The 14,606-nt window shown below is 56.6% G+C and overlaps 1 protein-coding gene across 3 annotated transcripts in view; it reads right to left on the reverse strand.

Annotated features, from left to right (window-relative positions):
• Positions 1-8,067: 8,067 nt before the first annotated feature.
• The window catches only part of EHD1 (EH domain containing 1), a 29,279-nt gene continuing 22,740 nt past the window's right edge, over positions 8,068-14,606 (reverse strand). For all 3 annotated transcript variants that reach the window (XM_017893285.1, XM_017893301.1, XM_017893295.1), the window contains 2 exons: positions 10,689-10,853; positions 8,068-10,187 (listed from right to left, as the gene is read on the reverse strand). In XM_017893285.1, the coding sequence (XP_017748774.1) occupies positions 9,663-10,187; positions 10,689-10,853 (690 nt within the window). In that variant the 3' untranslated portion in view covers positions 8,068-9,662. The remainder of the gene's footprint in view (positions 10,188-10,688; positions 10,854-14,606) is intronic.

A 14,606-nucleotide genomic window follows, 5' to 3' on the forward strand; every position in this document is an offset into this window, starting at 1 on the left:
TCTGAGTTTTACTTTGATTGTATCATTAGAGTTGACGTGGGAGACAGGAAGGTGGGGTAGGGATGGTCACGCCCATTTGGCAGATGGACACACTGAGGCTTGGGAAGGAGGAAAGGGAATTGAGGGACTGAGGACAAGGTGGCTCCCAAGTTAAACCCTGGGGTGGAGGTGGAGCTGGGCTGGTACCAATACCACAAGCGTTTAACGCTTCAGTTGGAGCAGGGCCTGAGGTCCGACCTGGAACGTGAAGGGCGAGGAGAGGTCTGAGATGGGCTGGAGGAAGTTGGGGAGGGGAGGGGCTGGCTCTGTCCAGTAGTATTTCTGATTTCTGTCCAGCTGTGTCCAGCTGGGATGGACCAGGCGCCATGAGGAGAGATCAAAGGGTAGGACATATCAGTGGCTTCAGACAACACTTTTTTTTTTTTTTGAGACAGTGCCTGTCACCAGGCTGGAGTGCAGTGGCGCAATCATAACTCACTGCAGCCTTGACCTCTTAGGCTCCTGCCTCAGCCTTCTGAGTAACTGGGATTACAGGCATATGCCACCACACCCAGCTAATTTTTTATTTTACTTTTTGGAGACACGGGTTCTTGTTATGTTGACCAGGCTGGTCTCGAACTCTTGGCCTCAAGCAATCCTCCCATCTTGGCATCCCAGAGTTCTGGGATTACAGACATGGGCAACTACACCAGCCTAGACAACACTTTCTTTCTTTCTCTTTTTTGAGACAGGGTCTCACTCTGTCCCCTAGGCTGGAGTGCAGTGGTGCAGTCGCGGCTCACCACAGCTTCAACCTGGTGGGTTCAAGTGATCCTCCCACCTCAGCATCCGAGTAGCTGAGACTATAGGCTTACACCACCAGGCCAGGCTAATGTTTTCTTTTTTGAGATGGAGTCTCACTCTGTCACCCAGGCCAGAGTGCAGTGGCATGATCTCAGCTCACTGCAACATCCGCCTCCCAGGTTCAAGCAAGTCTCCTGCCTCAGCCTCCCAAATAGCTGGGATTACAGGCATGTGCCACCACACCCAGCTAATTTTTGTATTTTTAGTAGAGATGGAGTTTTGCCATGTTGACCAGGCTGGTCTTGAATTCCTGGACTCAAGCGATCCGCCTGCCTCAGCCTCCCAAAGCGTTGGGATTACAGGCTCGAGTCACTAGCCAACGCGGTATTTCATTAAAAGACCTGTTTAGGGGTTTGCCTCTCCTCTTGTACTGAGACCTTGCTGAGATGGGGGCAGGATCAGGTTGAGGGAGGAGGTGTTCCATGAATGTTTGTAGCAAACAGGGTGTTTTTCCCCACAAAGGATCTCTCATGTGATTATTTATTTATTTATTTATTTTAAAGAGACAGCGTTGCACTATGTTGCCGTGTTGGCCGAACTGGTCTGACCTCAGGGGATCTGCCCACTTCGGCCTCCCAAAGTGCTGGGATTCCAGGCATGAGCCACCATGCCTAGCCTTCTTTTGAGACAGGGTCTTGCTCTGTCACCCAGGCTGGAGTGCAGTGGTGCAATCTCAGCTCACTGCAGCCTCAACATACTGGGCTCAAGTGACCCTCCCACCTCAGCCTCCCCAAGTGGCTGGGACTGCAGGCCTGCACCACCATGCCTGGTTAATTTTTAATTTTTTTTAGAGCTAGGGTCTCTATGTTGCCCAAGGCTGGTCTCAGACTCGCCCTGCCTCCCATGTGATCTCCCCAGAAGCCCGCCCTGTAGCTATGCAGGGCCCATGGGCTGAGAAATGTTTGGGGAAACAGAGTCTGGGCGTGTTGCCTAAATCAGCCAGGCTGGCATGGGGAGCCAGGATTCAAACCAAACTCATTGCCTCTGGTCTCCCGGAAGGGAGAGGGGGCAGGAGTTCAGATCCCTCTCACCTGAGGGATTCTGGGCCCTCCTTAAGGAGTTGGGGCAGGGGTGGAGCCCACAGGAGGTAGGAAGGGGCCTGCTCACTGTGGCCACACGGGGGCGCCAGAGACCGGAGGAGGGACAGGCGCCCCAGACAGCATTGGGGAACCGGAGATAGGCAAGGGCTCCTGGGTGGGAAGATGGGCCTCTCCTCCGCTACCCCTCGTGGACACCCCTGGTGAGGCCTCTGGGCCCTGTCTCACTCCCTGTGTGACCTCGGGCAAGTCCTTTAACCTCTCTGGTAAGTTGTCAGAAAGGTCCATTCCCAGGCATCTGTCCATCCCCACACAGTGTAGCTGAGTGGACACTGAGTTCCAGGGCTGAGGCCAGGGCTGCACAGGGCAGGGCTGGGACAGGCATTCGGCACTTCTCGCCTCTCACACGTAATTCTTTCTGGTCCTTTATTAGTTTTTGTCACATCTGTCTTGCAAGCCTCAATTTTCTTGTCTTTAAAAGGGAGTTGGGTCCAGGCGCGGTGGCTCATACCTGTAATCCCAGCACTTTGGGAGGCCGAGGTGGGAGGATCACTTGAGCCCAGGAGTTCAAGATCAGCCTGGGCAACATAGTGAGACCTCATCTCTACAAATAAACTTAAAAATTAGCTGAATGTGGTGGTGCAAGCCTGTAGTTCCAGCTACTCCGGAGGCCAAGGTGGGCGGATCACTTGAGCCCAGAAATTCAAGACCAGCCTGGTCAACATGGCAAAACCCTGTCTCTACTAAAAATACAAAACTTAGGCCGGGCGCGGTGGCTCAAGCCTGTAATCCCAGCACTTTGGGAGGCCGAGATGGGCGGATCACAAGGTCAGGAGATCGAGACCATCCTGGCTAACATGGTGAAACCCCGTCTCTACTAAAATACAAAAAACTAGCCGGGCGAGGTGGCGGGCGCCTGTAGTCCCAGCTACTCCGGAGGCTGAGGCAGGAGAATGGCGTAAACCCGGGAGGCGGGAGGCGGAGCTTGCAGTGAGCTGAGATCCAGCCACTGCACTCTAGCCTGGGCGACAGAGCAAGACTCCGTCTCAAAAAAAAAAAAAAATACAAAACTTAGCCTGGAATGGTGACACACATCTGAAGTCCCAGTTACTTGGGAGACTGAGAAAGGAGAATCACTTGAACCTGGGAGGCAGAGGTTGCAGTAAGCCGAGACTGTGCCACTGCACTCCTGCCTAGGTGATAGAGTGAAACCATGTCTCCAAGATAAATAAATAAATAAATAAAAATAAAGGGGGAGGGTTGGACCCCCTGCTCATTCCTTTGCAGCTCCAATGGAAGGAAGTCTGTAAAGACTCAATCTCTTTTTGAGCTTATTCCAGCCTCAGCAAGCAGCCAGGCCTCCAGCCCTGACAGCCCGAAGCAGCTCCGGGGCATGGCACCACGTTGTCTCAGCAGATCTGTTTTCTGATCCTGTGGGGCCAGACCACTAGGGCCACAGCAGCCTTGACCTGCTCACCACAGAGCCCTGAGCACGGCACAGCCCAAGGCCCAGTTTACAGGGTGCTCTGGGCATGGGTGAGTCTTTTTTTCTTTCTTTCTTTTTTTTTTTTTGAGACGGAGTCTCACTCTGTCGCCCAGGCTGGAGTACAGTGGCACAATCTCGGCTCACTGCAAGCTCTGCCTCCTGGATTCACGCCATTCTCTTGCCTCAGCCTCCTGAGTAGCTGGGACTACAGGTGCCCGCCACCACACCTGGCTAATTTGTGTGTGTGTGTGTATATTTTTAGTAGAGATGGGGTTTCACCATGTTAGCCAGGATGGTCTCGATCACCTGACCTCATGATCCGCCCGCCTCAGCCTCCCAAAGTTCTGGGATTACAGGTGTGAGCCACCGCCCCCGGCCAGGGATGGGTGAGTCTTGACAGGAGGAGACCTCCTGAGAGCCTCAGTTGCACCCTGTCCGGGCAGTCAGGCCACTCTCTTTCCTTTCCTTCTCCCCAAGATACCTTCATTCAAATGCCACCTCCACAGTCAACTACTCCCCGGGTGCAGGAGGGCCCAGCTACCCCCTGCAGCTTCTCACTCATCCTGCAGGCCCCTTTGGTACTGAGGGACATCACTAGCTCTCTCACCCAGCTCTGCAGGGAGCAGTTACACTCATAACAGCTTGTAAGTGTATGGGGCTTCTTGGTATCTCCAAGTGACTTTAGATCTATTATCTTCACAAGGGCCACGCTAGGAGAGAGTTATTACTCTCCTTTACAGACTAATGCATGGAAGCTGGGGAGGGAAGTGGTGCCAGCCTTGAGCTCCTTCCTTGAGTCCAGACCCGCCCTGCAGAGGGCAGGTGTGTGGGGGCAGGGAGAGGCCCTGAGAACCCAGCACGAGGAAGTGGCAGGGAACCCCGTGTCTGCCCCCCAGGGAATAGCCCTCTGAGGCTGGGAGCGCAGACACAAGGCAGGTTGCCGGGGTCTGCAGCATCCTGGCCACATTGAAGGGCCGCTGAGCCCAGGGTTGGGGAGTCCCCTTCCTCAAGGTCCTGAGAATCAGCCTCCAAGGGGAGGTGTAGGATGAGAGTCTCCAACCCTGGCCTCGGGAAGCAGCTCCCACCAGATAGTTCTTCAGGGCTGGCAGGAATGGCGGCCGTTCCCTGCTGCTAACCACTCCAGAAACATGCACGTGGCATGGTGGCCCACTCCTACTCAGGTCAGGACATGAGATGCTGCTGACCAGGCATGGGGTCTTGGGTAAATCTCTTTCTCTCTCTCTGGATGCTGTCTTTTTGTGTATAATGGAGAACTGCACTTGTTCTGGTGTGAGGGACAAATGAGCTTCCCAGTATGGCCACCAATGGCCGTCCCAACCTTTCTCTGAGGGAGGAGCGCAGGCGGCAATGTGATTGGAGTGGGGGAGCTGCCTAAGCCTGCCCTTGAGCCTCAGATGCCTGGCTCTTATGTGAAGGTGCGTCTGTTGGGATGGCTTTGGGGAGGAGCTGATGCAGATGCTGGGGGTGCGGACCCCCCAGTACCCCAGCTAGTCCTGGCAGCCCCCTCCCCCACCCCATCTGCCCGGCACCAGGGGCGTGTCCTATGAAAGTCCAAAGCTCCAAATGGGTGGACATATGGTGGTTTCATCATCCTGGTTTTTCTTCCAAAACCCTTCCCTGCACTGCTCCAAAAGCCATAGGGGCTCCCACGCTCTGCAGCGGCTGCAGCCCCATGTGGTTTTACAATTATCAGTCCCTCTGGGTGCACAGGAAGCCAGGCCCCAGCCCCCTTGGCCACCACCTCTCTGGCCTACAGGCGCCGCTGTGTCTGCGGGCTGCTTCGGGGAAGGGTAGGTCCCGCCTGTTTTGTTCTGGGTGTTGGGTGAGGTGCCCTACTCCCTGCACCCCACCCAACTAGCACTCCCTGGGGTGCTTGGCAAAGGCCACTCAAGGTGGGTGTCATCGGCCTCTGTGGGCCACGTCTGTTCCTGAATTAGGGCTTGAGGAAACAGCCTTAGTGGGGGAAGAGGGCTGGCTAGAGTGGCAGAGCTCGGATTTAAACTCACGGCGGTCTCCCCAAGGCTGCCCTCCACGTGCTGCCAGACCCGGTACGCTGGAACACGGGAACAAGAGTGGTGGCCGGATGTCCTCACCTCCCAACTCTCATCACCTTGCTGTCCGTGGCCGGGCAAGTCCTATGACTAGCCCATTTGATTTATTTAATTTAATTTAATTTATTTATTTTTGAGATGGAGTCTTGCTCTGTCGCCCAGGCTGCAGTGCAATGGTGTGATGTTGGCTCACTGCAACCTCTGCCTCCTGGGTTCAAGCGATTCTTGTGCCTTGGCCTTCCAAGTAGCTGGGATTATAGGCAAGAGCCACCACATCTGGCTAATTTTTGTATCTTCAGTAGAGACAGGGTTTCACCATATTGGCCAGGCTGGTCTCGAACTCCTGACCTTAAGTGATCCACTCTCCTTGGCCTCTCGAAGTGCTGGGATTACAGATGTGAGCCACCCTGGGCAGCCATTATTTTTTACTAGGCTATTCTTCTAGAACACTCATTTGAGATAAGAACAGGGCACTGATTGGATTTGCAGTTAGCTTGTTTTCTAAGGAGAAGACATGTTTATTTTTAAAAATTTCTTAAATAGAGACAGTGTCTCACTGTGTTGCCCAGGCTGGAGTACAGTGGTGCCATCATAGCTCACTGCAGCCTCAAACTCCCAGGCTCAAGTGATCCTTCCACCTCAGCCTCTCTAGTAGCTGCGACTACCTACAGGCACCCATCACCACTCTCAGCTAATTTTTGTTTTGCTAGAGATGGGCGTCTTACTATGTTCCCTGGCTGGTCTTGAACTCCCGGCCTCACACACCACCACCCCACACAACCCCACCCCATCCCCAACCTTGATCTCCCAAAGTGCTGGGATTACAGGTGTGAGCCAAATCCAGCCAGAAATGTTTATTCTGAATGAGATTTTACAAGGAACTGCAACATAGAAAACAGCTGTGCATGGCCAGAGGCAGTGGGCAGGCCCTTGCTTCTTGGGTCCTGGGCTGTGAGGTGCTGTGTGGGTGGGACCCAGGACAGATTGCCCTGAAGGCCTCAGTCCAGGGGCTCTGGGGGCTGGGTGGCAATGCCCCTCCTTTGCCCCAGGCCAGCCTCCGAAGAGGGGACTTCTCCCCCAGGGTCTTGGCCAGCTAGGGAGCTGGGGAGGAGGCAAGGGCGGGGGCTAGCCCTCCAGGTGGGCGGCCACATCTCTGACCACATCCTCTGGCCCTCCCTGAACCCCCATCACAGCTCAGAGATGACCCCCCAACCTGTAGAACCAAAACCAGGGCTATGAACTCTGTGGCAGACACCTGCCCTCGGCCCCTCTTTCAAGCCTCAGATCAGCAGGCACTTCCTGGGGCAGCCCCAGGGGGTTCACAGCCCCTCTGTCACCCCACAGAGTCCTGCAGGTGGAGTGCTTAGGGAAGGAGAGCAGGCGGCCAGGCAGCACTTCCCTTCTGGCCCTCCCTGTGCCACTCAGGGGCACTGCTATGTTCTGTGCCTTCTCTAATGCGCTCGCAGCTTGAACAAAAATGCTCCACCTCTCTTGGGTGACCCCTGCCCCAAGCTTTCAGGACCCCAGGCTGGAGTGACAGCTCTTAACCTTTAATGTGGGTCTCTCAGCCCTGAGTACAGCTGCAGTCTAAGGATGGGGTTGGGGGGGATCTACCATTTTTTCCTTTTAGTGTGTGCTTTGGATTAGTAACCCGATGGAAAGCACGCTGGAGTTGGATGGCTGGGTTTGAATCCACTTCTACCACTTTTGTTATTTCGGCGGTCCTCAGTCTTGGACTCTCCCTCTGTGAAATGGGGGAACGTGAACTTCCTCAGATTGTGAGGGCACAGCTCCACCTGGCACAGGGTAAATCCCCACAGGTGGCGGCTGAGTGGCGCAGGGAGGGCCGGTCAGCCCTGCAGCAATTGAAGCATCCACTGGCACTTCAAGTACTGGTCATAGGACCAGACGCCACCACACCGGCTAGGCGCAGAGCACGCACCTGGGTCCCTGAGACCCTCAGGGCCGTTTCTGTCCTGCCTTCTTCTGCCAGAGGGGCTAGGGCAGCCTGCACCCATGGCACCTCAAGTCTGCACCCTTTTATGAAGGGTCACTAATGGGTCACCCTTCCCTCTGCTGGTATAAACAGTCCCCCATCTGTGACATCACCTGGGCCTGACTGGCCCCACCCTTAGTTGCATGTTTGTCATGGGCTATCTGCTTTGTCTTCAGAGGCCCAGCCTCCCTGTATGTAAACCGCCCTTGGGGCTAGCAAGGAGCCAGGCTGGCTCCAGAGCCCAGAAGCCTTTGCTCACTTGACGCCACGCAGTGCCGAGGGCCCCGCAGGTGCCCACTCATCCGTCTGTGGCTGAGGGGTGCCAGGCTAGGCCTCAGTTATCAACATCTTCCCAACTGCTTTCCCCCTCCCACCCCAAGTGAACTCCTGCTCAGCTCCCACCTCGCACAGGGAAGGGGGCATCATCCCCTGGAAACCGTTTTCCCTACAGGCCTGGCCCTCTTAGTAGCAGGGGGCAGCTACTGCCCAGCAGAGCAGGACTGGGCAGGGCTGGTCACCTTGTCCTGGCAGCCTTGCCACTCTGTCCCTGCTGGCACCGCCCCCGCAGACACCAGGGGAGGACGACCCAGGACTGCTGCCCCTGGAAAAGACAAGGAAGCACCCGAAGCTTCGGCACAGTTCAGACTTTTTAATGCAAGGAGAAAGTCTTCACTTTTCTTCCCACAGGTATGAACAAGCCACTGCAACTTCAACAGTGACTTCCTGGCGAGGACAGCGCCCGCATCCATCCTCACCTAATACTGTATGGAGTGATGGGCTAGGGAGAACAAGGACAGTTCCTGCAGACTCCAAGCAGCGCTGGGGGGAAGCTCCCTGAGACCCCCGCGGGAGAGCCTGGTGGGAAGCCCAGCTGTGTGGCACCCGGTGCTCCACCTGCCTCGGTGCCATCACAGCCCGGACAGTGGCCGCTGGCCTGCGAATGCGCCCGGGCCCTGGAGGCTGGGCTCAGTGGCCCCAGGCAGAGGAGGGGGAGGTGGCCTGAAATGGCCCAGGCCACTGGGCCGCAAGGCTCCGGTTTCTTATTGCTCAGCCTGGGGCCAGGGGCGTTCTAAGGACATCCAAGTCAGCTGCCCTCCTTTGCTAAACAGAGGAGGAAGGAAGGTAGGAAATGAAGGGGGATTACAGAAGGGACTGGCTTTCCCCTGGTCCCTGCTGTCTGGACACAAGAGCCTGGCCAGAACCACGGGCTTCCTCTTACCAGCATCAAGCTGTCATGAGGCCCCACCAGCCCTCACCCACCACCCACCTCTCACTGTGGAGGGCACTTCCCAAAGCTCCAGTTAAGTGAGGAGGGGGCAGGAGCTGGGATGACCACCCTTCCTCAGCCAGGAAACGCAACGCTGGGGTCCAGGAAGGGGGTGTTCCCCGGGTACCCATATCTAATGCCCCCTGGGCAGGACTGCCCTTGGCTGGAGGGTGGGAAGGGGAGACAAAAATCACAGCTTTTGAACAGTGGTTGGGAAGTTACTGGGAAATTTGGTCAAGTATGAAAGATGTCACTTTACAGAACAGAAACTAGCTTATGTATTTTTCTGGAAGATGGTTCTCCTACTCCCTGGACCCCTGAAAAAGGTTGCTGGGCCCTGCTTCTGTGACTGCTGAGCAGGGTGGCGCATCGGAGCCGGTGGGGCGTGGGAGGAAAGGGCAGGGCCCGCGCACGGGGAGCCTGGCCCAGGGAGGGGAAGGCACAAGAACCCACTTCGCCCGAGAGCACGGGGGAGGCAGAGCCGGGTGAGGAAGGAAGCCACGGCCCCGTGAAGCAACCTCAGCTCAGAAGCAAACGGAGGGTGCCTGGTGTTCCTGTCCATGCAGTCCCAGCCTAGCAGCTGCCAAAAGGGCGACCTGGCTCCCCTGCAGTCACAGTCGCTGCACTGTCCAGCTGCAGCCAGAGCAGAGCAAAGGCCGGTGGGGGGCAGAGGCTGTGCACATGTGGCTGTCACACAGAGGAGGCGGCGACAAAGAACGCTGCCTCTAACATTGTATATTAAAATATCCATAGTTCTTGTGCACAAAATTCCATCATCTCACCCCTGCCTCCCCCACCAGGCCCAGGAACAGCCTTAAAATAAAGATGGTGGTTTTCCTTTTCGAGAGGCAAGGAAACATCCGCTCAGTCTTTATGGACCTTGAGAAACGGTGAGCCTTCCCCTCCCCCGTCTCTGCCTCCCAGCCGGGCGTGCAGATGGCAGGTGCGGGGCCAGGTGCCATCACTCATGCCTGCGCTTGGAGGGCGGCACCAGGTGTGGGGGCAGGTCAGCGGGCAGCTCGTGGCCCTCCAGCTTGACCTTGATAAGGTGGTTGGCCAGCGCGAACTCCTCGTCGTCCAGCAGCCCGTCCTTGTCCACGTCGGCCAGCTTCCAGATCTTCCCTAGCACGGTGTTGGGGAGCTTGGACTTCACCATCTCCTTCTTGGCGTTGGCGCCCGTGATCTTGCCGTTGACGGGGGACAGTGTGTAGAAGATCTCATCGTAGGTGGGCTTGTCCTTGCCCACCACCCACTCCACGTCATCGATGCCCTCGCCGGCCCCCTCGCCGTAGCCGTGCCCGAACGGCCCGTTCATGGTGCCGTCAAAGGCGCCACCCTTGACCACCTGAGAAGGCATCAGGGACTCCTCCTGCCGCACCATCACCATCAGCCGCGCGATGTCGTTGGCCAGCATGTCGTCCACCGTGTCCAGCAGCTTGGGCTTCAGGGCCTGGAACTTGCTGAAGTCCTGGGTCTGCAGGAGTTCCTGTGGGCAGGGGAGGAAAGACAAGGGCTGGGGAGGGCGGCCCCTCCCAGACTCCAGGCCCCTCCCAGACTCCAGGCCCCTCCCAGACTCCAGGCCAAGTGGTTCCAGTGAGGGCTTCACAAGCAGAAAGTGCTGCTCCCCCCGACTAGCAGGGGCGACTCGGCGAATCCCTCTGGCTCTTGGCTCTCTAACCTGTACACAGGAGGCAACTCCAGCTCTTTCCTCGCAGGGCGGCAGCAAAGGATTAATGGACAGGGCACTAGAGCGGCTGGCACGGCCCTGCCCTCCCCCCACCACGCAGGGTGAGTCACCACATTCCCCTCTGCAGTGTCACCGCCTGGGTCAACTCTGAGTTGGGTGGGGTGCCGGTGATTAACCCAGCTGCTTCCGTTCAGGGAGGCCCTTCCCCATGGAGATGGGATTCCCTCCAAATCCAGTGCCCTCGGCCTTCCTCCTGCCCTGATGGCCACCAGCCTGCATGGGGCCTTGGGACAGCCGTACCTGCATCTTGCGGAGGCTCGGGAAGTCCCCAGGGGAGATCTGGTGCTCGCGCTCAATCTTCTGGTAGATCTCTCCCAGGTTGTTCACCAGCTCTTTCTTTTTGCTCTCTTTACCAAAGACATTGGGCATCTCCTTCTTGAGGGAGCTGATGATGTAGGCGTGAACCTGTGAAGACAGAGGGTGGCCATCAGGTGCTGTCTTGTCCCAGGCTGCCCCCGAGAGCAGAGCCTCCAAGGACACTCCAAGGATACTCCAAGGTGCTCGCTCAGGAACAGGGAAGCGGGAGGGATGGGTCAAGCTTAAGGCCGCTGCCACCGCTGGCTCCCACAGGCCTAGGAACAGACACAATCTGGCAAGAGCCACAGCTGTTCACTGCCGCGGGGCAGATGACAGGACAGGAAAACGCACTTGAAACAGAAGACAAGAGCCTTGGCCTTGCATGGATCATTGTGATGATCCAGGAACAGTAAAACCAAGTCTGTCAACCCAAAGGAGGCCATTTGTTGTGCACTGCTGGGCACATCACATACCCTCCATTCAACCCTCACCGCAGCCCTGCGGGGTGGGATTCTCCCAACCCCGGCCCTAAGCAAGGCTGGGAAACGGTGCCTGGGACACTTGGCTCCCACGTGGAGGAGCTGGGATTGGAACCCAGGGCTGCTGAAGGTGCCTCACAGCCCATGTTCTTCCTGTTTCTCTGCAAGCCCCCTTCCCCTGAGCAGGGAGCAGGCTTCCTGCAGGGTCCACCAACCTGCATGTCCAAATCCCTGCCGAGTGCCAACGGAGCCCACAGAACTCCAATGGGCCCGCGCCACACTCCACTCCATCATCACAGCTCGGATGACGAAGGATTCAAAAAATCCCACAAAGGCTTCTCTTGGCGGCTGCCAGCTTTATCCAAGCGTCAATACCTTGCTTAGACGTGCCAGTTCAGGGCGGTACCCCCTTCATTTCCCCGCAGCAAGCTGGGAACCTGGCACCCCTCGAGAGCAGCCCAGCCCTCAGATCCCTCGGCCTTGCCAAGTCGTGTCCAGCCACGGAGGGCTACGGCCAGCCAGCCTCGCTGCCCTTCTCCCCGGCTCCAGCCCAACCACCACCCCACTCAGCCTGAGCCTGTTTGCCCTGGGCGGGGGCCTGGTTGAAAACTGCCTGAGGGAGACAGCCCCGTGCCATGTGGGACTAGATCTAGGGTCTCCCAGGGACACTGTGGCAGGCAGATCCCAGGCCGGTGGGAGTCACCACAGAGAGCACCATTCACTCCAGGAAAAGGAAGTGGCAGGTGTGAGGCAACACTGGAGGCCACAGAGTTTTCCAGGTGCGGTGACTCAGTGTGCCTAGGGCCTGGCGATCACACACGGTCTCACAGACAGGCAGGGGCTCATGCCCGCCCCTTGTCCTGTCTGTCCTCAAAGGTGGCTGAGCAGGGGAGCTCTCTCTGCCTTGCAAGGAGAGGGCCTCAGACAGGGCCACACCCACACCCATCAGCTCAGGACGTCCTTTGTCCTTTTAGGCCGGGGTCACTCACCTGGGTTTTTGCATGGGTTCCTCTCTCAAAGCTGACTCCACTCACAGGGAGGCTCCAGAAGGGAGATCTCTAGAAAAACATCCAGCCAGCCAGGCATGGTGGCTCACGCCTGTAATCCCAGCACTTTGGGAGGCCAAGGCAGGCGGATTACCTAAAGTCAGGAGTTTGAGACCAGCCTGACCAACATGGTGAAACCCCATCTCTACTAAAACGTAAAAATTAGCCGGGCATGGTGGTGGGTGCCTATAATCCCAGCTACTCAGGAGGCTGAGGCAGGAGAATGGTTTGAGCCTGGGAAGTGGAGGTTGCAGTGAGCCGAGATCATGCCACTGCACTTCTGCCTGGGCCACAGAGTGAGACTCTGTCTCCAAACAATCAAAAAATAAAATAATAAAATTAAAAATAAGAAAACCACGCAGCCCTGAGTCCTCCAGAGCAGGCATCTGACCCATGCCGGTGCACACAGCTCACGGAGGTTCAGGCCAGAATGAGAATACCTCATCGGCAGGTGAGGTGGGACCCAGGGTACTTGGGACACAAGGGGAGGACAGTGGTGGCAAAGGATGATGAGTCAGTTCTCACTGCTCAGGCCAGGTAGTACCCATATGCCCTCTGACTGGCCTCGAGACAGAGTGGGTATGAGGGTCACTGTGCTCAACGCCTGCAGAGTCTCCGTGCCTCTGAGTAGGCAGGGGCATGGGCTTCCCAGGAAGTGCCCATCCTTAGTCCTCAGCTATATTCTGGAGATCGGGGGACTGTGACCCTGGCCACAGGCACAGCTGCCACTGAAGCCTTAATGCCCACACAAATGTCTGCCCTGGTACCCCCTGCATGCCATGAGGTGGGGGCAAGCACCCTGCTCTCTGTGCTGTCTTACTGAAGAACTGGGGACGTATTACCAAAGGGCCTGGCTCGGCAGTCAGGACAGGTCCCCAGCCACGCTCTGGCCTGGCCTAGAGATGGGAGCTACAGCAAGGGCTTTTTTTTTTTTTTTTTTTTTAATTTTAAATTAAACAGAGACAGGGTCTCACTAGATTGCTCAGGCTGGTCTCTAACTCCTGGCCTTAAGGGATCCTCCTGCTTTGGCCTCCCAAAGTGCTGGGATTACATGTGTGAGCCACCATGCCTGGCTGGAGCCTATTGTTTTTCTTTTTTTTGAGATACAGTCTTGCTCTGCCACCCAGGCTGGAGGGCAGTGGCACGATCTCGGCTCACTGCAACCTCTGCCTCCTGGGTTCAAGTGATTCTCCTGTCTCAGCCTCCCAAGTAGCTGGGATTACAGGCACGCGCCACCACGCCTGGCTAATTTTTCTATTTTTTTAGTAGAGATGGGGTTTCGCCATGTTGGCCAGGCTGGTCTCAAACTCCTGACCTCAGGTGATCCGCCCACCCACCTTGGCCTCCCAAAGTGCTGGGATTACAGGTATGAGCCACCATCCCTGGCTGGAGCCTATTTCTTAAACAGCCGAACCCTGTGCTAAGAGCCTGAAAGAATAGCTAGGTGCCTTGCTAAGATACAAGTGTGGGCTTGGTCACTTCTCAGCTGTTCAGACAATCTGTGTCAAACACTCCTGTCCATGGGGCCAACCCCAACCACAGCCGGGACTGTCACTCTTGGTGACTAGTCTAGGCTGGCTCACAATAGGGTGTTATCCAAAGTCCGACACCCTAAGGGCATGTGTTCTGTCATTCTGTGTTGGAAGGGCCTGCTGGTGGCATTAACCTTCGTTTCCTGGCCCCAGCCACGCTGGCTCTCAAGTACTTGGTCAGCCACTGAGATTCCAAACCCTTCGGCCATTCAGAGGCTGCTGATAAGTGCCACCAGGCCTGGGCTGCCAGGAGACGTAAGGATGGTCTGCGAGGCCTGCTGGACTGATACCACCTCAGCGTGACCTTGGCTTCCGTGCCCAGTGCTCCCCAGTCTGTAGGCTGGCACCGTCTCCTCACGAGCTGCTTCCTGTCGCAGCTTAAGCTTCAGCTCCTGCCAGGCCTCCCCTAGCCCTTCTACTCCACTGGGACAGCCCTTAGCGCCAGCTCCCACAGCAGCCTGTGCTCACTCCGAGACAACACAAATAACTGATGTTTAGTTTTTGTTTGTGTGCTCTGCTTTCCCCATGAAGGCTGAGGAGTAGACGGGCCGTGTGTCACTCCCTGCCATGTCCCTGGTGTCCAACATTGTGCTGAGTGCACTTCAGGCTCAGTAAACCCCAGAGGGGTAATCCCAGCACGCTGAGAGGCTGAGGTGGGCGGATCACCTGAGGTCAGGAGTTTGAGACCAGCCTGGCCAACATGGTGAAACCCTGTCTCTACTAAAAATACAAAAATTAGCTGGGCATAGTGGTGTGTGCCTGTGATTCCAGCTACTCGGGAGGCTGAGGTAGGAGAATCATTCG

This window comes from Rhinopithecus bieti, unplaced genomic scaffold (assembly GCF_001698545.2).
Source record: "Rhinopithecus bieti isolate Rb0 unplaced genomic scaffold, ASM169854v2 scaffold_1017, whole genome shotgun sequence".
Lineage (NCBI taxonomy): Eukaryota > Metazoa > Chordata > Mammalia > Primates > Cercopithecidae > Rhinopithecus > Rhinopithecus bieti.